General features: G+C 46.8%; 1 protein-coding gene across 2 annotated transcripts in view; it reads left to right on the top strand.

The window, feature by feature from the left end:
- LOC144822280 (complement factor B-like) overlaps positions 1-22,956 on the top strand; it is an 827,973-nt gene that overhangs the window by 209,732 nt on the left and 595,285 nt on the right. For both annotated transcript variants that reach the window (XM_078679607.1, XM_078679606.1), the window contains exon 4: positions 17,122-17,292. In XM_078679607.1, the coding sequence (XP_078535733.1) occupies positions 17,122-17,292 (171 nt within the window). The remainder of the gene's footprint in view (positions 1-17,121; positions 17,293-22,956) is intronic.

Below are 22,956 nucleotides of genomic sequence, written 5' to 3'. Positions count from 1 at the left end.
TGGGGACAGCCACCCCCTAGGGCCGGCTCCTGCAATGTCCCAGAGTGCCCACACCTGGGACATTGCTGTTTGCTGTGGCAGGGCGGGAGCAAAGCTTCCGCCCTGACATAGCAAATACTGCTTTGCTTCGTTGAAGCGAGAGCAGAAAACCTTCAACGAAGCAAAGCAGAATTGCTTTTGGGCAAGGGCGACTGCATGTTAGCACCTCCCCTTGCCCAAAAGTAATTACCGGCTCCCGCAGGAGGTGGGGAGCCGGCAGGGACCGAGGGGGCAATGGGTGGCCCGGGCGGGGAGAAACTAGGCCCCCTCCCCTTTATTTATAAAAGAAAAGGAAGGCTAGCCCCGGGGGATGGGTTCCCCGGAGCCATAATTGGGGCCTGGCCTCGTTTAAAAAAAATGTTTGCTTCAAGGGGGGCCGCGCGGACCCCTACCTCCAAGAAAATCCAGACAGGACAGGCCAGAAGTGGCCCAGGGGACGGGGGCCACATACCCACCTCCGGCAAAAATACAAAGAAAACAAGGCCGGGGGATGGGGTCCCCGGAGCCAATAGTGGCGGGGGGTCACGTGGCCCCCTTATCGTTTTTTTCTTTTTTTTAATAAAAAAAATGCTCAGGCCCTGGAGGATGGGGTCCCCAGGGCCCAAAAATGTTAAGATAAGGGGGGCCACACATCCTGCCTTCTAACAAAAGAAATAACAAACAAAAGCTGGCATCCTGCCAGAGGACCCGCACCCTCCCTGAACCACTCTGCAAATGCGCCTCCTGGCGCGTTTTGGGTTGGGGGAGGAAGTCCCCTAGAATCTTATGGGTCCTTAAGGGCCAACTAGCCCACCAGGTACCTCCAGTAAGCCTCACACAGTGGGATTGCTGACAGGTTATTCGAGGTCACGCCCCTTTTTACACCACTCTGCAATCGCACCTTTTGGTGCATTCCTGGTGGGGCGATGAGGTCCTCTTGTGTCCTGAGGACCTCAGGACTAAAGTTAACTTCATCCCCCGAGCAGCAGAGCGTCAGGAGTCGCGTTTCCAGAGTGATGTAAAAAGGGGCGTGGCCTTTGAGCACTCTCAGCAATATAGCTGTGTGAGGCTTACTGGAGGTCACAGGAGGGCTAGTTGGCCCCCAGGGACCCTCAGGAGGAAAGGGGAATTCATGCGGTTTTTCCGCATCCTCCGGGCCGGCGGACACTTCCACCGGCCCGGAGGATGCGGAAAAAACGCACTCCTAATCGGCCCCTAAGAGCGCGCCAGGAGGCACGTTTGCAGAGTGGTGGAGAAAGGGGATGGGGGATGTGGCCTGTGGCCAACTCTCAGCAATCCCACTGTGTGGGACTTAATGGAGGTAAGAGGTAGCCTAGTTGGCCACTAAGCACCCCCAGTAGCGAAGGGAACTTTCAATCCCTATCAAAGAGTGTGCCAGGGAGCGTGTTTGCAGAGTGGTCAACAAAAGGGGCATGGCCTGCTATGAGAACTTAGCAATCCTGCTGTGTGGGACTTACAGAAGGTAAAAGGAGGGGTATTTGGCCACCAAGGATGCCCATGGGGGCCAACTACCCCTCTTCTTACCTTCAGTAGGTCCCTCACAGTGGGATTGCTAAGGCGTCGTCTCAGGCCATGCCCCCCTTTCTCCACCACTCTGCAAGCGAGCCTCCTGGCAGACTGATGGATGGGGGATGAAGTCAAATTTACTCCTGAGGGACTTTGGGGGCCAAGAAGCCCTCCTGGTACCTCCTGTAAGCCCTACGCAGCAGAATTCCTGAGCACTAGTCGGAGGCCCAGCACCCTTTCTCCACCACTCTGCAAACACGACTACTAGTTAAAGAAGTGTTTGTAATGTAATAGGTTTTGTATTTACAAGAGTTAGAGCTATTGGCGTTGTAAATGTAAACGTTTTTTACTCATTTTTTTGGAGTGGAGTGGATGTACGTTGTGTGTAATGGAATTATGTGCTAAGTTGTGCAGTGAATTTATGTGAATAGAAAGCATGTGGTATTTATTTTATAGGAATTATGTGGAGTGCGATTATATATTATGGAGAGTAATTATGTGGTATGGTAGTCTGTTTTGTGGAGTGGTAACCTCCGGTTTAGTCTTCCTCGTTTCCATAGAACCTCAACTTAGTGAGACAAAAAAAGAAGGAATCACTTAGGAGCAGTTGTGGACCTAGTCATAGGTATGAGCAGGGCCACTGGAATTATGCAACTGTTTGGCTGCACCGACTTTGGCACAATTATACATTTTCCGCATTAGCCACATAATTCATTATCTGCTCCCTAATCTGCAGATTTAAACAAAAAAGCCTTGTTTCTAGCTTAAACGGCTCAAACGTTACCAAAAATGCAGCAAAAAGTGTTACAACGTGGTGGAAGGCCCTTTGCAAACCTAGAATGGTCACCTGTTACTTATTGCTAAATGTGGGTGTTAAATGGGTACTAATAGTGTGCAAGCCACTCTTGCTTCCTTCTGCATTTCTGTTGCTTCTGTCTGTACATTTCTTTCTTTTTCTTCACTTCTCTTGCCTCTTTCTGCAAATCTCTTCTACTTTCTGCACCTCTCTTGCCTCTATCTGCATCCTTCTCTCCTCTTTCTGCACCTATCTTGCCGTTTTTTGTACCCCTTACGTCTCTCTGCACCCTTTCTGCACCTCTGTTCCTTCTCTCTGCTCTTCTTTTTTTCTTTCTGCACCTGTCTTGCTTCTCTCTGCACCTGTCTTGCTCTCTCTCCACCCCTCTTCCCTCTTTCTGCACTTCTGTTGCTTCTTTCTGCACTTATCTTGCTTCTTTCTGCACCTCACTTGCCTCTTTCTGCACCTCTTATCTCTTTCTGCAGTTCCCTTAAGTCCTTCTGCACTTCACTTACCTCTTTCTGTAACTCGCTTGCCTCTTTCTGCACCCCTCTTCCTTCTTTGTGCAACTCTCTTGCCTCTTTCTACACCTCTCTTCCCTCTTTCTGCACCACTCCTGCCTCTTTCTGTACCTCCGTTCCTTCTTTCTTCACCTGTCTTGTCTTTTCTGCACCCTTCGTGCCTCTTTCAGCACCTCTTTTGCTTCTTTCTACAGTTCTCTTCCTCTTACTGCACCCCTCCTGCCTCTTTCTGTATCCCTCTTGCCCCTTTGTGCACCTTTCCTACCCCTTTCTGCACCCCTCTTGCATCTTTCTGCACCCCTGTTCCCTCTTTCTGCACCTTTCCTGCTTCTTTCTGTACCTCTCTAACCTTTTTCTGCACCCGCTTGCCTCTTTCTGCACCAGTTGCTTCTTTCTGCACTTCGTTTGCCTCTTTCTGCACATCTCTTGCTACTTTCTGCACCTCACTTGCCTCTTTCAGCACTTCTTTTGCTTTTTTTCTACAGACCTCTTGCCTTTTTGTGCACCCACCTACCCTTTTCTGCACCCCTCTTGTCTCTTTTTGCACCTCTGATGGTTCTTTCTGTACTGCTCGTTCTTCTTTCTGCACCTTGCTGGCCTCTTTCTGCACTTCTCTAGCTTCTTCCTGCCCCTCTATCGCTTCTTTCAGCAATTCCCTTGCCTCTTTCTGCACATCTCTTCCTTCTTTCTGCACCCCCTGCCTCCTTCTGTACCTCCCTTGCCTCTTTGTGCACATCTCCTACCTCTTTCTGCACCCCTCCTGCCTCTTATTGCACCTCTGTTGGTTCTTTCTGCACTGCTCTTGCTTCTTTCTGCACTTCACTTGCTTCTTTCTGTAACTCTCTGGCCTCTTTCTGCATCCCTCTTCCCTCTTTGTGCAACTCTCTTGCCTCTTTCTACACCTTTCTTCACTATTTCTGCACCACTCTTGCCTTTTTCTGTACCTCCGTTCCTTCTTTCTTCACCTGTCTTGTCTCTTTCTATACCCTGCGTGCCTCTTTCAGCACCTCTGTTGCTTCTTTCTGCAGTTCTCTTCCTCTCACTACATCCCTCCTGCCTCTTTGTGTATCCCTCTTGCCTCTTTGTGCACCTCTCCTACCCCTTTCTGCACCCCTCTTGCCTCTTTCTGTACCTCTATTCCCTCTTTCTGCACCTTTCCTGCCTGGTTCTGTACCTCCGTTGCCTCTTTCTGCACTTCTCTTGCATTTTTCTGCACCCCTCTTGCCTCTTTCTGCACCAGTTGCTTCCTTCTGCACTTCTTTTGCCTCTTTCTGCACCTCTCTTGCTACTTTCTGCACCTCACTTGCCTCTTTCAGCACATCTGTTGCTTTTTTTCTACAGATCTCTTGCCTCTTCCAGCATGTGTTTTGTTTTTTTCTCCAGATCTCTTCCCTCTTTTGTAATTCTCTTGCTCTTTTGTACTTCTCTTGCTCTTTCTGCATCCTTCGCACCTCTTTCAGCACCTCTGTTACTTCTTTCTGCACTTCTCTTTCTTCTTTCTGCACCCCTTCTGCCTCTTTCTGTACTTCTCTTGCCTCTTTGTGCACCCCTCCTACCTTTTTCTGAACCCCTCTTGCCTCTTTTTGCACCTCTGTTGGTTCTTTCTACACTGCTCTTGCTTCTTTCTGCACCTTGCTTGCCTCTTTCTGTACTTCTTATGCTTCTTTCTACACCTCTATCGCGCCTTTCAGCAATTCATTTGCCTCTTTCTGCACTTCTCTTCCTTTTTTCTGCACCTCCCTGCCTCTTTCTTTACCTCAATTGCCTCTTTGTGCACCTCTCCTACTCTGTCTGCACCCCTCTTGCCTCTTTTTGCGCCTCAGTTGGTGCATTCTGCACCAATCTTGCCTTTTTCTGCACCTGTTGCTTCTTTCTGCACCTCATTTGCCTCTTTCAGCACCTCTGCTGCTTTTATCTGCAGATCTCTTGCCTCTTTCAGCACCTCTGTTTGCTTTTTTCTACAGATCTCTTGCCTCTTTCTGCATCCCTCTTTTCTCATTCTGCACTTCTCTTGCTTTACTGCACCCCTGTTCATCTTTCCACACCCTTCCTGCATATTTCTGCACCTCTCTTGCCTCCTTATGTACCTCTGTTACCTCTTTCTACACTTCTCCTGCCTCTTTCTACACCCCTCTTGCCTCTTTCTGCACCTCTGTTGCTTCTTTCTGCACTTATATTTCCTCTTTCTGCGCCTCTCTTGCTTCTTTCTGCACCTCACTTTCCTCTTTCAGCACCTTTGTTGCTTTTTTGTGCAGATCTCTTGCCTGTTTCTGTACCTCATCTGCCTCTTTCTGTACCCCTCTTTTCTCTTTCCGAACCTCTCTTGCCTGTTTCTGCACCCTGTTCCCTCTTTCAGCCCCTCTTTTGCTTTTTTTCTGCAGATCTCTTGCCTCTTTGTACACCTCTCCTACCTCTTTCCGCACCCCTCTTGCCTCTTTATGCACCTGTTGCTTCTTTCTGCACTTCTATTGCCTCTTTCTGCACCTCTCTTGCTTCTTTCTGCACCTCATTTGCCTCTTTCAGCACCTCTGCTGCTGTTATCTGCAGATATCTTTCCACACCCTTCCTGCATATTTCTGCACCTCTCTTGCCTCCTTATGTACCTCTGTTACCTCTTTCTGCACTTCTCCTGCCTCTTTCTACACCCCTCTTGCCTCTTTCTGCACCTCTGTTGCTTCTTTCTGCACTTATAATTCCTCTTTCTGCGCCTCTCTTGCTTCTTTCTGCACCTCACTTTCCTCTTTCAGCACCTTTGTTGCTTTTTTGTGCAGATCTCTTGCCTGTTTCTGTACCTCATCTGCCTCTTTCTGTACCCCTCTTTTCTCTTTCCGAACCTCTCTTGCCTGTTTCTGCACCCTGTTCCCTCTTTCAGCCCCTCTTTTGCTTTTTTTCTGCAGATCTCTTGCCTCTTTGTACACCTCTCCTACCTCATATTTCTGCACCTCTCTTGCCTCCTTATGTACCTCTGTTACCTCTTTCTGCACTTCTCCTACCTCTTTCCGCACCCCTCTTGCCTCCTTATGAACCTGTTGCTTCTTTCTGCACTTCTATTGCCTCTTTCTGCACCTCTCTTGCTTCTTTCTGCACCTCATTTGCCTCTTTCAGCACCTCTGCTGCTGTTATCTGCAGATCTCTTGCCTCGTTCAGCACCTCCGTTGCTTTTTTCTGCAGATCTCTTGCCTCTTTCTGCATCCTTCTTTTCTCATTCTGTACTTCTCTTGCCTCTTTCTGCACCCCTGTTCTATCTTTCCGCACCCTTTCGGCCAGTTTCTGCACCTCTCTTGCCGCTTTATGTACCTCTGTTACCAATTTCTGTACATCTCTTGCTCTTTCTGCACCCTTGGCACCCCTTCTGCCTCTTTCTGTACCTCTCTTGCCTCTTTGTGCACCCCTCCTACCTCTTTTTGCACCTCTCTTGCTACTTTCTGCACCTCACTTGCCTCTTTTAGCACTTCTGTTGCTTTTTTTCTACAGATCTCTTGCCTCTTCCAGCACCTCTGTTGCTTTTTTCTCCAGATCTCTTCCCTCATTTGTACTTCTCTTGCTCTTTTGTACTACTCTTGCTCTTTCTGCATCCTTCGCACCTCTTTCAGCACCTCTGTTACTTCTTTCTGCACTTCTCTTTCTTCTTTCTGCACCCCTTCTGCCTTTTTCTGTACTTCTCTTGCCTCTTTGTGCACCCCACCTTTCTGCATCGATCTTTTCTCATTCTGCATTTCTCTTGCCTCTTTCTGCACCCCTGTTCTATCTTTCCGCACCCTTTTGCCTGTTTCTGCACCTCTTTATGTACCTCTGTTACCAATTTCTGTACATCTCTTGCTCTTTCTGCACCCTTCGTACCCCTTCTGCCTCTTTCTGTACCTCTCTTGCCTCTTTGTGCACCCCTCCTGCCTCTTTTTGCACCTCTGTTGGTTCTTTCTACACTGCTATCGCTTCTTTCAGCAATTCATTTGCCTCTTTCTGCACTTCTCTTCCTTCTTTCTGCACCTCCCTGCCTCTTTCTGCACCCCTCTTGCCTCTTTTTGCACCTCATGTGGCATCTGCTGCTTTTATCTGCACGTCTCTTGCCTCTTTCAGCACCTCTGTTGCTTTTTTGTGCAAATCTCTTGCCTGTTTCTGCACCTCACCTGCCTCTTTCTGCACCCCTCTTTTCTCTTTATGAACCTCTCTTGCCTGTTTCTGCACCCCTGTTTCCTCTTTCTGCATCTTTCCTGCCTGTTTCTGTACCTATCATGCCTCGTTCTATACCTCTGTTGCCTCTTTCTGCACTTCTCTTGCTCTTTCTGCACCTTTAGCACCTCTTTCAGCGCCTCTCTTACTTCTTTCTGCACTTCTCTTCCTTCTTTATGCACCCCTCCTGCCTCTTTTTGTACTTCTCTTGCCTTTTTGTGTATCCACCCTACCCTTTTCTGAACCCTCTTGTCTCTTTTTGCATCTCTGTTGGTTGTTTCTGCATGGCTCTTTCTTCTTTCTGCACCTTGCTTGCCTCTTTCTGCTCTTCTTTTGCTTCTTTCTACACCTCTATCGCGTATTTTAGCAATTCTCTTGCCTCTTTCGGCACTTCTCTTCCTTCTTTCTGCACCTCCCTGCCTCGTTCTGTACCTCTCTTTCCTCTTTGTGCTCCACTCCTACCTCTTTCTGCACCCCTCTTGTATCTTATTGCACCTCTGTTGGTTCTTTCTGTACCCCTCTTGCCTCTTTCTGCACCTGTTGCTTCTTTCTGCACTTCTATTGCCTCTTTCTGCACCTCTTTTGCTTCTCTCTGCACCTCATTTGCCTCTTTCAGCACATCTGTTGCTTTTTTCTGCACTTCTCCTGCCTCTTTCTGCACCCCTGTTCCATCTTTCTGCACCCTTCCTGCCTGTGTCTGCACCTTTCTTGTCTCTTTATGTACCTCTGTTACCTTATTCTGCACTTCTCTTGCCTCTTTCTGTACCCCTTTTACCTCTTTCTGCACCTCTGTAGCTTCTTTCTGCACTTATATTGCCTCTTTCTGCGCCTTTCTTTCTTCTTTATGCATCTCACTTTCCTCTTTCAGCACCTCTGTTGCTTTTTTGTGCAGATCTCTTCCCTGTTTCTGCACCTCACTTGCCTCTTTCTACACCCCTCTTTTTTCTTTATGCACCTCTTTTGCCTGTTTCTGCACCTCTCTTGCTTCTTTCTGCACCTCATTTGCCTCTTTCAGCACCTCTGCTGCTGTTATCTGCAGATATCTTTCCACACCCTTCCTGCATATTTATGCACCTCTCTTGCCTCCTTATGTACCTCTGTTACCTCTTTCTGCACTTCTCCTGCCTCTTTCTACACCCCTCTTGCCTCTTTCTGCACCTCTGTTGCTTCTTTCTGCACTTATAATTCCTCTTTCTGCGCCTCTCTTGCTTCTTTCTGCACCTCACTTTCCTCTTTCAGCACCTTTGTTGCTTTTTTGTGCAGATCTCTTGCCTGTTTCTGTACCTCATCTGCCTCTTTCTGTACCCCTCTTTTCTCTTTCCGAACCTCTCTTGCCTGTTTCTGCACCCTGTTCCCTCTTTCAGCCCCTCTTTTGCTTTTTTTCTGCAGATCTCTTGCCTCTTTGTACACCTCTCCTACCTCATATTTCTGCACCTCTCTTGCCTCCTTATGTACCTCTGTTACCTCTTTCTGCACTTCTCCTACCTCTTTCCGCACCCCTCTTGCCTCTTTATGCACCTGTTGCTTCTTTCTGCACTTCTATTGCCTCTTTCTGCACCTCTCTTGCTTCTTTCTGCACCTCATTTGCCTCTTTCAGCACCTCTGCTGCTGTTATCTGCAGATCTCTTGCCTCTTTCAGCACCTCCGTTGCTTTTTTCTGCAGATCTCTTGCCTCTTTCTGCATCCTTCTTTTCTCATTCTGTACTTCTCTTGCCTCTTTCTGCACCCCTGTTCTATCTTTCCGCACCCTTTCGGCCAGTTTCTGCACCTCTCTTGCCGCTTTATGTACCTCTGTTACCAATTTCTGTACATCTCTTGCTCTTTCTGCACCCTTGGCACCCCTTCTGCCTCTTTCTGTACCTCTCTTGCCTCTTTGTGCACCCCTCCTACCTCTTTTTGCACCTCTCTTGCTACTTTCTGCACCTCACTTGCCTCTTTTAGCACTTCTGTTGCTTTTTTTCTACAGATCTCTTGCCTCTTCCAGCACCTCTGTTGCTTTTTTCTACAGATCTCTTCCCTCATTTGTACTTCTCTTGCTCTTTTGTACTACTCTTGCTCTTTCTGCATCCTTCGCACCTCTTTCAGCACCTCTGTTACTTCTTTCTGCACTTCTCTTTCTTCTTTCTGCACCCCTTCTGCCTTTTTCTGTACTTCTCTTGCCTCTTTGTGCACCCCACCTTTCTGCATCGATCTTTTCTCATTCTGCATTTCTCTTGCCTCTTTCTGCACCCCTGTTCTATCTTTCCGCACCCTTTTGCCTGTTTCTGCACCTCTTTATGTACCTCTGTTACCAATTTCTGTACATCTCTTGCTCTTTCTGCACCCTTCGTACCCCTTCTGCCTCTTTCTGTACCTCTCTTGCCTCTTTGTGCACCCCTCCTGCCTCTTTTTGCACCTCTGTTGGTTCTTTCTACACTGCTATCGCTTCTTTCAGCAATTCATTTGCCTCTTTCTGCACTTCTCTTCCTTCTTTCTGCACCTCCCTGCCTCTTTCTGCACCCCTCTTGCCTCTTTTTGCACCTCATGTGGCATCTGCTGCTTTTATCTGCATATCTCTTGCCTCTTTCAGCACCTCTGTTGCTTTTTTGTGCAAATCTCTTGCCTGTTTCTGCACCTCACCTGCCTCTTTCTGCACCCCTCTTTTCTCTTTATGAACCTCTCTTGCCTGTTTCTGCACCCCTGTTTCCTCTTTCTGCATCTTTCCTGCCTGTTTCTGTACCTATCATGCCTCGTTCTATACCTCTGTTGCCTCTTTCTGCACTTCTCTTGCTCTTTCTGCACCTTTAGCACCTCTTTAAGCGCCTCTCTTACTTCTTTCTGCACTTCTCTTCCTTCTTTATGCACCCCTCCTGCCTCTTTTTGTACTTCTCTTGCCTTTTTGTGTATCCCACCTACCCTTTTCTGAACCCTCTTGTCTCTTTTTGCATCTCTGTTGGTTGTTTCTGCATGGCTCTTTCTTCTTTCTGCACCTTGCTTGCCTCTTTCTGCTCTTCTTTTGCTTCTTTCTACACCTCTATCGCGTATTTTAGCAATTCTCTTGCCTCTTTCGGCACTTCTCTTCCTTCTTTCTGCACCTCCCTGCCTCGTTCTGTACCTCTCTTTCCTCTTTGTGCTCCACTCCTACCTCTTTCTGCACCCCTCTTGTATCTTATTGCACCTCTGTTGGTTCTTTCTGTACCCCTCTTGCCTCTTTCTGCACCTGTTGCTTCTTTCTGCACTTCTATTGCCTCTTTCTGCACCTCTTTTGCTTCTCTCTGCACCTCATTTGCCTCTTTCAGCACATCTATTGCTTTTTTCTGCACTTCTCCTGCCTCTTTCTGCACCCCTGTTCCATCTTTCTGCACCCTTCCTGCCTGTGTCTGCACCTTTCTTGTCTCTTTATGTACCTCTGTTACCTTATTCTGCACTTCTCTTGCCTCTTTCTGTACCCCTTTTACCTCTTTCTGCACCTCTGTAGCTTCTTTCTGCACTTATATTGCCTCTTTCTGCGCCTTTCTTTCTTCTTTATGCATCTCACTTTCCTCTTTCAGCACCTCTGTTGCTTTTTTGTGCAGATCTCTTCCCTGTTTCTGCACCTCACTTGCCTCTTTCTACACCCCTCTTTTTTCTTTATGCACCTCTTTTGCCTGTTTCTGCACCTCTCTTGCTTCTTTCTGCACCTCATTTGCCTCTTTCAGCACCTCTGCTGCTGTTATCTGCAGATATCTTTCCACACCCTTCCTGCATATTTATGCACCTCTCTTGCCTCCTTATGTACCTCTGTTACCTCTTTCTGCACTTCTCCTGCCTCTTTCTACACCCCTCTTGCCTCTTTCTGCACCTCTGTTGCTTCTTTCTGCACTTATAATTCCTCTTTCTGCGCCTCTCTTGCTTCTTTCTGCACCTCACTTTCCTCTTTCAGCACCTTTGTTGCTTTTTTGTGCAGATCTCTTGCCTGTTTCTGTACCTCATCTGCCTCTTTCTGTACCCCTCTTTTCTCTTTCCGAACCTCTCTTGCCTGTTTCTGCACCCTGTTCCCTCTTTCAGCCCCTCTTTTGCTTTTTTTCTGCAGATCTCTTGCCTCTTTGTACACCTCTCCTACCTCATATTTCTGCACCTCTCTTGCCTCCTTATGTACCTCTGTTACCTCTTTCTGCACTTCTCCTACCTCTTTCCGCACCCCTCTTGCCTCTTTATGCACCTGTTGCTTCTTTCTGCACTTCTATTGCCTCTTTCTGCACCTCTCTTGCTTCTTTCTGCACCTCATTTGCCTCTTTCAGCACCTCTGCTGCTGTTATCTGCAGATCTCTTGCCTCTTTCAGCACCTCCGTTGCTTTTTTCTGCAGATCTCTTGCCTCTTTCTGCATCCTTCTTTTCTCATTCTGTACTTCTCTTGCCTCTTTCTGCACCCCTGTTCTATCTTTCCGCACCCTTTCGGCCAGTTTCTGCACCTCTCTTGCCGCTTTATGTACCTCTGTTACCAATTTCTGTACATCTCTTGCTCTTTCTGCACCCTTGGCACCCCTTCTGCCTCTTTCTGTACCTCTCTTGCCTCTTTGTGCACCCCTCCTACCTCTTTTTGCACCTCTCTTGCTACTTTCTGCACCTCACTTGCCGCTTTTTTCTGCACTTCTCCTGCCTCTTTCTGCACCCCTGTTCCATCTTTCTGCACCCTTCCTGCCTGTGTCTGCACCTTTCTTGTCTCTTTATGTACCTCCGTTACCTTATTCTGCACTTCTCTTGCCTCTTTCTGTACCCCTTTTACCTCTTTCTGCACCTCTGTAGCTTCTTTCTGCACTTATATTGCCTCTTTCTGCGCCTTTCTTTCTTCTTTATGCATCTCACTTTCCTCTTTCAGCACCTCTGTTGCTTTTTTGTGCAGATCTCTTCCCTGTTTCTGCACCTCACTTGCCTCTTTCTACACCCCTCTTTTTTCTTTATGCACCTCTTTTGCCTGTTTCTGCATCCCTGCTCCCTCTTTCTGCACCTTTCCTGCCTGTTTCTGTACCTCTGTTGCCTCTTTCTGTACCTCTGTGGCTTCTTTCTGTACTTCTCTCGCTCTTCCTGCACCCTTCGCACCTCTTTCTGCACCTCTGTTACTTCTTTCTGCACTTCTCTTCCTTCTTTCTGTACCCCTTCTACCTCTTTCTGTACCTCTCTTGCCTCTTTGTGCCCCCTCCTACCTTTTTCTACACCCATCTAGCCTCTTTTTGCACCTGTGTTGGTTCTTTCTGCACTGCTCTTGCTCCTTTCTGCACCTTCTTAGCTTCTTTCAGCAATTCTCTTGCCTCTTTCTGGCCTTGTCTTCCTTCTTTCTGCACCCCCTTCGTCTGTCTGTAACTCTCTTGCCTCTTTCTGCATCCCTCGTCCCTCTTTGTGCAACTCTCTTGCCTCTTTCTACACCTTTCTTCACCACTCTTGCCTTTTTCTGTAGCCCTGTTCCTTCTTTCTTCACCTGCCTTGTCTCTTTCTGCACCCTTCGTGCCTCTTTCTACAACTCTGTTGCTTCTTTCTACAGTTCTCTTCCTCTTACTGCACCTCTCCTGCCTCTCTCTGTATCCCTCCTGCCTCTTTGTGTAGTTCTCCTACCCCTTTCTGCCCCCCTCTTGCCTCTTCCTGCACCCCTGTTCTCTCTTTCTGCACCTTTCCTGCCTCGTTCTGTACCTCTCTTGCCTCTTTCTGCACTTCTCTTGCCTCTTTCTGCACTTCTCTTGCCTCTTTCTGTACCTCTCTTGCTTCTTTCTGCTCCTGTCTTGCTTCTTTTTGCTCCTCTCTTGCCTCTTTCTGCACCTGTCTTGCTTTTTTCTGCACCTCACTTGCCTCTTTAAGCACCTCTGTTGCTTTTTTCGGCAGATCTCTTGCCACTTTCTGCATCCCTCTTTTCTCATTCTGCACTTCTCTTGCCTCTTTCTGCTCCCCTGTTCCATCTTTCTGCACCGTTCCTGCCTGTTTCTGCACCTCTCTTGCCTTGCCTCTTTATGTACCTCTGGTACCTCTTTCTGCACTTCTCTTGCCTCTTTCGGAACCCCTCCTGCCTCTTTCTGCACATCTGTTGCTTCTTTCTGCACTTATATTGCCTCCTTCTGCGCCTCTCTTGCTTCCTTATGCACCTCACTTTAATCTTTCAGCACCTCTGTTGCTTTTTTGTGCAGATCTCTTGTACTTATTTCTGCACTAATCTTTCTTCTTTCTGCACCCCTCCTGCCTCTTTCTGTACCATTGTTGCCTCTTTGTGCACCCCTCTTACCTTTTTCTGTACCCCTCTTGCCTCTTTTTGCTCCTTTGTTGGTTCTTTCTGTACTGCTCTTGCTTCTTTCTGGACCTTGCTTGCCTCTTTCTGCACTTCTCTTGCTTCGTTCTACACCTCTATCTTTTCTTTCAGCAATTTTCTTGCCTCTTTCTGCACTTCTCTTCCTTCTTTCTGTACCTCCCTGCCTCTTTCTGTACCTCTCTTACCTCTTTGTGCACCTCTCCTACCTCCTTCTGCACCCCTCTTGCCTCTTTTTGCACCTCTGTTGGTTCTCTCTGCACTACTCTTGCTTATTTCTGCACTTCACTTGCCTCATTCTGTAACTCTCTTGCCTCTTCTATACCCCTCTTTCCTCTTTGTGCACCACTCTTGCCTCTTTCAGCACCTCCGTTTCTTCTTTCTGTAGTTCTCTACCTCTTATTGCACCTCTCCTGCCTCTTTCTGTATCCCTCTTGCCTCTTTGTGTACCTCTCCTACACCCCTTTCTCTACCCGTCTTGCCTCTTTCTGTACACCTGTTCCCTCTTTCTGTACCTTTCCTGCCTCGTTCTGTACCTCTCTTGCCTCTTTCTGCACTTCTCTTGCCTCTTTCTGCACTTCTCTTGCCTCTTTCTGCACCTGTTGCTTCTTTCTGCACTTCTATTGCCTCTTTCTGCTCCTTTCTTGCTTCTTTCTGCTCCTCTCTTGCTTCTTTCTGCACCTCACTTGCCTCTTTCAGCACCTTTGTTGCTTTTTTTCTGCAGATCTCTTGCCTCTTTCAGTACCTTTGTTGCTTTTTTCTGCAGATCTCTTGCCTCTTCCTTCACCCTTCTTTTCTCATTCTGCACTTCTCTTGCCTCTTTGTGCAACCACTGTTCCATCTTTCCACACCCTACCTTCCTGTTTCTGCACCTCTTTTGCTTCTTTATGTACCTGTTACCTCTTTCTGCACTTCTCTTGTCTCTTTCTGTACCACTCTTGCCTCTTTCTGTACCTCAGTTGCTTCTTTCTGCACTTATATTGCCTCTTTCTGCATCTCTCTTGCTTCTTTCTGTACCTCACTTGCCACTTTCTTCACCCCTCTTTTTTCTTTCTGTACCTCACTTGCCTATGTCGGCACCCCTGTTCCCTTTCCTGCCTGTTTCTGCACCTCTCTTACCTCTTTCTGTACCTCTGTTGCTTCTTTCTGCACTTCTCTTGCTCTTTCTGCAGCCTTCGCACCTCTTTCAGCACCTCTGTTACTTCTTTCTGCACTTCTCTTCCTTCTTTCTGCACCTCACTTGCCCTTTTCTGTACCTCTCTTGCCTCTTTGTGCATACCTCCTACCTTTTTCTGCATCCCTCTTGCTTCTTTTTGCACCTTTGTTGGTTCTTGCTGCACTGTTCTTGCTTCTTTCTGCACCTTGCTTGCCTCTTTCTGTACTTCACTTGCTTTTTTCTACAGCTCTATCACTTCTTTTGGCAATTCTCTTGCCTCTTTCTGCACTTCTCTTCCTTTTTTTTGCACCCCCTGTCTCTTTCTGTACCTCTCTTACCTCGTTCTACACCCCTTGCCTCTTTTTGCACCTCCATTGGTTCTTTCTGCACTGTTCTTGCTTCTTTCTGCACCTCACTTGCCTCATTCTGCACTTCTCTTGCATCTTTCTAAACCCCTGTTGCTTCTTTCAGCAATTTCTTGCCTCTTTCTGCACTTTTCTTGCTTGTTTCTGCTCCTCCCTTGCATCTTTCTGCACCTCTGTTGCTTCTTTCTGCACCCCTCTTCCCTCTTTGTGTAATCTCTAGCCTCTTTCTCCACCTCTTTTCTCTCTTTGTGCACCACTCTTGCCTCTTTCTGTACCTCTGTTGCTTCTTTCTGTACTTCTCTTGCCTCTTGCTGCGCCCTTTCTGCCTCTTTCAGCACCTCTGTTGCTTATTTCTCCACTTCTCTTCCTTCTTTCTGCATCCCTTGTGCTTCCTTCTGCACTTCTGTTGCTTCTTTCTGCACTTCACTTGGTTGTTTCTGCACTGCTCTTGCCTCTTTCAGCACCTCTGTTGCTTACTTCTGCAGATCTTGTGCCTCTTTCTGCATCCCTCTTTTCTCTTTCTGCACCTCTCTTGCCTAATTCTGCACCCCTGTTCCCTCTTTCTGCACCTTTCCTGCCTGTTTCTGCACCTCTCCTGCCTCTTTCTGCACCTCTTTTGCCTCTTTCTGGACTTATCCTGTCTCTTTCTGCACCCTTCGTGCCTCTTTCAGCACCTCTGTCACTTCTTTCTGCACTTCTCTTCTTTCTTTCAGTACCTCTCTTGCTTCTTTCTACACCTCACTTGCCTCTTTTAGCACTTCTCTTGCTTTTTTCTGCAGTGCTACAGATCCACTAGTAACATTTAATTTACAGGCCCTGGGCACATGTAGTACCACTTTATTAGGGACTTACAAGAAAACTAAATGCTCAAATTGGGTGTAAGCCAATGTTGCCATGCTTAAAGGAGAGAGTACAAGCACTTAGGCACAGAATCCTAAACACCAACAAAAATGGGTTCAGAAGGAGGAGGGGTGAAGGCAAAAAGGTTTGGCAGTGATCCTGCAGAGAGTGCCAAGTCCAACAATCAGTCACCCTCCTGTAAGTAGAAGTTTTGCACTATTCGTAGGCACTGAATATTGCCTTTTCTAGAGGTCTGATTGCCATTTTGTGGTTTGTAGCATATCTATAAGCTGTTTTCCCGCTACAGAAATGAGTCTCATAGGTTTGGTGCAGTTTGAGTCACTAGAAATAGCATCCTATGGAACCATCTCTTGTCACTTAGGGAGAGTTAGAATGAAAAACTATTGGCTCTGATGCAGCTGCCAGTACTTCTTAATGTCTTGGAATTCCTCAGAGGAGTATTGTTTTTAATATTTTTTAACTTGCCTATGGGCATTATGGAAGGGGTCCAACTACATGAATTTTGCTAGTCTGCATCCAATCTGCCAGAGGCATCTGGGTTCTCTTTATTCCAAGGCAGAGAAGATGAGACTACTAGGAATGTAGCCTGTGGCATGCATTGAAATGTGTGTGACGTAAATGTGTGGTAGGGAGGGCTACAGGATGTTTTACCTTAGTACATTTTTGGTTGTTTATGTTTATGTTTTCGTAATTTGTATTGCACACAAATACCCGAAGGTGTCTCGGCACATAAGAAGCTTCCTGGGACAACAGGCCAGCTGTCAGAACCATTGATCAAATAGCCAGGATTTCAGTAGTCTACGGAAAACAATGAGAGTAGGACTGGTTTTGATGGCCAATGGCCGAGAGTTCCAAAGCCTAGCAGTCGCCACTAGAAAACGTCTGTCTCCCTAGGTGGAGGTTCTCGTGCGTGGGACTGGTAGGAGACCGGTGGAGGAAGAGCGCAGGGATCTTTTAGGGGCATAGATCCGAAACGCGAAACGGTTGTAAATGGGACTGCCATTTATTTTTATATATTGCAGGTTGAAATGACCCAGCTCCTAGGTTTCTGTCCACTTTCAAATACGCCAAATAAGTAGAGAGATACACATTAACTATTTATTTTGTCCTAATTTGTTTATTGTACGGAGCACCAGCACAGTTCTAATAGCATGAGGAGTAATAAGCAAGTGCTGGCAATAAAGTGCATAAAGTAACACATGTAACATATATGTCTTTAGAGTAAATATACAGCTTGAGATTAAAAAAGATTCTCTTTCAGTGGGCAGAGAACAGGCTGACTAGATGAGCCAGGCTGTCATCTGTAATACAGTTCCATCTATCATGCAGTTGGCATACTGTGCTCCCCTCTGAAATCTGGTGACCCCATGTGTTTTTGTAAAGTAAACGCTGTGTGAGGATTCACGTCTAAACTCATTGCGGCTATTCTAAAAATGTTTCTACTTTTTATTGCATTACAGAGTTCATATGCCCAGACCCAGGTATTCCCATTGGAGGCAGCAGGAAAGGAAATCGCTTTGGCATGCTCCAGACTGTGTCATATACCTGTGGAGAACATGCACTGTGGGGCTCTGCCATTCGCGAATGCCTTCCTTCTGGAAGATGGTCTGGTGAGCCTCCACTGTGTGAAAGTAAGATGTGTTATTTGTCCTTTCTCTATAAAACAACTGTACTTCTCTGCTTTCTTTATTTATTCAACTCGTCTTTCATCCTTTAATATGTACTTCCAATTCCTGAGTGTTTTTGTGGTGGCATAGGTTTCTGCATCCAAGACGTCTTTCCTGTCATGTCTTTCACTGAAGTATCAGCTGGCTGTTCTGGTGTTCCTAGGCTTCAGGACACTTCTTAGAGACTAAGCAGCTCCAGTTGCCCAGGTTGTTGGCGAATGTGAGAATCCCCTCTCTTTCAGACATCAGCAGTGTAAAAGGCAATTAGAGTAAAATATATTCCATTCATCAGTCGATTTTCTTGCAAAGTATGTCAAGCGCTAAGAGCAGAGTCCTGCCATGGATGGGGTAATAGCACCTTGATAGCTCTAGGCTGTGGATGTCCTACTGAAACAAACCAAATTCCAGAAAACCTTCTTCACTCCAATTTTTCCATCACTACTATTGTCCTGTTCTCACTTTCTGACAAATTTAAAGTGGCATCGTGAGCCGAATGTGATTGTTTTTGCACAGAGCTTTCAGTTGAAATGAGAAATGGCTTTTCAGCAAAATCCTTGTTGGCAGAGCAGAAACGTGCATGGCATGGCTGAAATGTAAAAAGATTACTGATGTTCGAAAATATCAGGCGATGGGAAATATTGATCTTCATATTGGAATTTGGAATCTGGAAATATGTGTAAGCAAGGAAAAGGTTTTGATGTATTTACTATGGGTACTGTATCGATCCCCCTATTTCTGACCCTTGTCCGGTTAATAATTAACTAGCAGCCATTCAACTGCACAAAAACCCGTTATCTGATTAGCCAAACAACGGCACAGAAGCCCGTTATCTGATTAGGTCATAGCGCATGCCATCTCATTAGGCAAGCACTATTTCTCCAGCCCCCTAATAGGCATACGGTGTTCTCAGAACAAATCAGGTTTTCAGGTTTTAAAGTCTTTATTTCGATTAAAAGAAATCATAAAAGACAGATAGTAACAAACATGAATTAATTAATAATAAATACTTATTCATTAACATCATAAAATGAGCATTAAACAGCGTAAAAGACAATCCTGAGACAAAATTACTATAAGAGAAAAAGGTTTACAAATAAGTTCCAAATAGTAATTTGTATGGAAAGAGGAAAGGGACAATACAGTTAAATAATATAAAATGATTCAAGAACAATCATTATCAAGAGCAAATAGACAAACTACAAAGAATGCTCAGACAAAGGTACGTCACAACAATCTCCAAGGTTAAACTATTGTTTTGCCCTGAGTATCCAGGCCCAGCCCAGGTATTTGGCCAGACTCACTGTAATAATTTCTGATGTGTTGGTTTTTAATACACGAATAGCCTCTTCAGATTGTCTAATAGGCAAGCGCTGAAACAGTGGTTTTAGCCATTTGGCCCTTGGTGCCAAATATCTAGGACAAGCAAACAAAAAATGCCCCACAGTTTCCTTGTGGCCTGGACACCATCTACAGTGATCCGTGGTGCCTGTTGACCAGTTTTTCGTGAATGTGTTCAGTGGCAGTGCTCCCACCCGGAACTGGTGGTAGAGTTTCCTGTCCAAAGATTTAGAGACTGTATCCCAATATTGTTCACGGGATGGGTCCAACTTGAAAGACAGGAACCTACCCGTGAGGTTGGTGGAGCTGGAAGCATTGACTCTATTCTGGCGGAGCGTAGCCCAATACAGTTCTTTAAGTGCCAGTTTAGATGGAAAGATACTGGTGGCGGGAAATGTCCAAAGCTGCTCTAGGCCCATGTCCGTCAAGATGGATTTTATCATTTGGAACCAAGGGATTTTCCCTGAACCCCTGATTGACCTAACTTCTACTACCCCATTTGCGAATAAGGTGAGGTCAGGGGAAGTCCATAGGTGCCTCCAAAAAGCAACCAGTCTGAATCTGGCCATCTCAGTAATCGGAGGACATCCCAGGTCCAGGCAGAGGGGAATAGAAGGGGACGACAGTGGGAGGCCTACCAAGTTTCGCAAAAATTTACATTGTATTTTAAACAGACCCGTAAGATCCATATGGCCCCACAGATCTGCACCATATAAAATTGCTGGGTTGATTTTTGCGTCATAGATCTTAAGCGCTGGGGTAACCCGCTTGGTGATAGATCTTTTTTGCTCGCTTAGTAGGCAGCCAGTGAGTCGGGCAAGCTTGAGATGTTGAGCACCAACTTGGGCTTTCCATCTCAAGCGGCTGTCTAATGTGACCCCCAGATATATCATATTCTCCACTTGGTCCAATTTGACACCACCCATACTAACCGTACTCCGGACAGAGCAGTTCTTTGTTAGAACCATGAACTTGGTTTTTCCCACGTTCACCTTGAGGTCGCTGATGGCACAGAACTCCTCGAAGCGGTCCAACGCCCGCTGTAATCCGCAACGTGTTCTGGAGAGGAGTAAGGTGTCATCAGCAAAGATGAGCATTGGGAATCGCTGTCCTGCCAACATTGGGGCATCTGTCGGAGTAGATTCGAAAAATTTGACCACTTGGTCAATAAACAATAAAAAGAGAGTGGTTGCCAGTACGCACCCCTGACGGACACCTCGGGTAACCGGGAAGGGTTCCGTCACTTGGCCCTGTCCTCCCCATCTCACCCTCGCAAAATTGTCCTCATGCAGTTTGATTATTAAGTCAAGTAGTTCCTCGGGTATTCCCAAACTCCTCAAGACTCCCCACAGTTTATCCCTGGGGACAAGATCGAAGGCGGACTTCAGATCAATGAACGCTGCGAAGATGGTGCCGCCGCCAAGCTGAACCACCTTCCAGTAGATCAGACAAAATCTGAACACCTGGTCGATGGTGCTCGTTCCTGATCTGAAGCCCGCCTGCATTGGAGATAGTATGTCCTCTGATTCGATCCAGCCTTGGACCCTACCCAGGACCATGCGTGCAATGAGTTTTTGCATGGAGTCAATGAGACTAATCGGGCGGTAATTACCTGGGTTTGACCTACTACCCTTTTTATAAATAGGTAATATCTCCGCCCCCTTCCAGGATTTGGGTATTCTTGCACCTGCAGCTATGGAATTGGCCACCTTGGTGATATATGGCGTCCACAGGGCGGGGTTGGCTTTGAACAGGTCGGCGGGTATAAGATCCATGCCCGGCGCTTTCCCTCGCATGGTGGAATTTAGTGCCAGCTCGACCTCCCTTTCTGAGAAAATGATGTTCTCGCCTTGAGTGGGTAGGTGGGGTGCCATTCCCAGGGAACAGGAAGGTTTGGGATTCTCGGCACAGAACTGGGTCGAATAAAAAGTCACCCATTCAGTGGGGGGCACATGGTTTGCGGGAGTGCGTGCATCCGGATCCTTCCCCCACTTAACTATTTCCCAGAATTTAATAGGGTTATTGGATGTGGAAGCTTCCAATAGGTCCGACCAGTACTTGTCCTCCCACTCCCGTTTCGCTTCCCACTGTGTTTTCCTATATGTTAGTCTAGCCGCTTTCACTGAACCCATAATCCGAGACTTAACTGCTTTAATCAAATGAGTGTGGGCTTCCCTGCATTTTTTATTATACCATTTCTGGGGACGGATAGGTGCTTTGGTAGTTCCCTGGGGGCAAGGTTTTGAAAGCAGAAATTTTAGATCGTCAAAGCAACGATTATGAAGATGTATGATGTTATTAGCCGTTTCGAGGTTATCCCCCAACTGAGCATAGGTCAGCATCTCATTATATATGTTGTTAACCACACTGGTGACCTTATTCCTCAATGTTTCGTCCTCCACAATTTTTGACCATTTTAACCTCTTCCTATCATTTGTTAAGTAAGCGTCCCCCGTCTGTGAGGTACCGGGTTCCTCTAGTCTCGCAAGTCCTGGCAACCTTAGTTGCAGGGACAAGGGGTTGTGGTCGCTTTCTGGGCGGGGAAGTACTTCCATGTCCACCAGCAGGGGCCAGTCTCCTAGTTTTAGCAGGATGTAATCAATGCGGCTTCTTCTTAACCCGTTATCGAATGTGTAGTTGGCTTCCAGGTCTGATCTTGCACGGCCATTACAGGCCCGAAAACCTCTATTTAAACAGAAAGCCATCCAATTCACCGCTGCCTCAGTTGCAGTTACCGGTTTGGCGGACAGCAGATCGGGAATACCCCAAGCTGCATCCTCTGCGGAGCCCCAGCTATCCCCTGGGTCGAGTAAGGGTTTGAAGCTGCAGTTTAGGTCTCCAGCGAGAAGAATAACATTATTGCTATCTAAGGCTGCCAAGTTAAGGTCCAATGCTTCCAACAAGGGGGGTGAGCGACCACCCGGCAAACCTCGAGCATATATGTTGACCAGGATCAAGTCCCGATGGCCAGTCTTACTCAACTTAACAATAAGGAGATCCGGATTTTGTACAGTTAATTCTGTAGGATGGTATCCCAAGGATTGTTTTACCCAGATCAATAAGCCTCCTGAGGCTCGCCCTTTGGCACTTCTAATGGCGGGTTTGAAGAAATTTACATAACCCTGCCTAAATATTGGGTCAGTTGCCCAGGTTTCCTGGAGTAGGATGATGTCGAATTTGTCCATGAACTCCAGCCAATCTTCAGAGTGGATACGGCCCTTCACCCCAGCAATATTCCAGGACACAAGGGTAAGTGTTTCTGATGTGGGTACCACGGAAGGGGCCACCACATCTAAAACTGCAGCGGTGCCCTGTCCTTCCCTACAGTCCCACCCATGTTCAATTCTCCCAGTAGTGTTCAGGTTGTTCCCAGTCTTCAAGGGGACTCCCACTTCCCTCGGTGGTGATATTGTGGTAAATAAATAATTAATTACCGGTACTATTTTTCTATGCATTAAATAAAACAGATAGCTCAATAAATAAGAGGCAGGATCCGGGGTATCTGAGTTGAACAGGCTTTAATCAGGCATAAGGGAAAGGGACAGGATCGGAATAGCCTGGCATGAAATGGAATGGCAGCTGCAACGTTTCACCAACATTACATGGTATATATAGTAAAACATTACAATTGCATTGAATACAGTAGGCGTAACAAGTGACAAACGTAAGATAAGAACACATGGGCGTACAAAGAAGGCGTGCACAGGGCGTGCACGTAGACATGTGATGTAGACGTCACAGAAGTGTCATAAATGGGTGGATACATGGAGGGGGCTACCTGGGCAGCTGGAACCTTTAACCTAGTGGTGCGCGCAAACGGACCATGACGTGTAACTGGGGAGAGCTGGGGGCTCTGACTTCTGCACTAGAAGAGGAGACTAAAGTCTGCGATGTCAGGACGACATGTACCTATAGCATATCTGGTATCTGGTGTTTGGAGAACATGTTGATAGAATCTAAATGTCATCAGGGCAGAGGCTACTTGACACTAGGGCTGGTGCATGCATATATTCTTCATGTATTACGTGTGCTATGAATCTTCTATGAATATTAATTCAGTAGTTCTCTTGCATGGAGACAGAAAGACTAGACTATAGCTGAAGATGTTTATGCGGTTCGTTAGCTTAGGAATGTGAAGACGGAGAGCTGAACTGATAACTGGAGGCATAACATATTCTTGGCAGACAGGCAGGCAGAGCCAGGCTGGGCACCGCGCTGCGAGGCAGGAAGTAAGCGAAGGGTCAGGGATGCAGGAGGGGCTGCATCGTTCCTCGGAGTGGTTTCAGGAGA

This window comes from Lissotriton helveticus, chromosome 3_1, assembly GCF_964261635.1.
Source record: "Lissotriton helveticus chromosome 3_1, aLisHel1.1, whole genome shotgun sequence".
NCBI lineage: Eukaryota > Metazoa > Chordata > Amphibia > Caudata > Salamandridae > Lissotriton > Lissotriton helveticus.
This window is presented reverse-complemented; position numbering and strand designations above follow the sequence as displayed.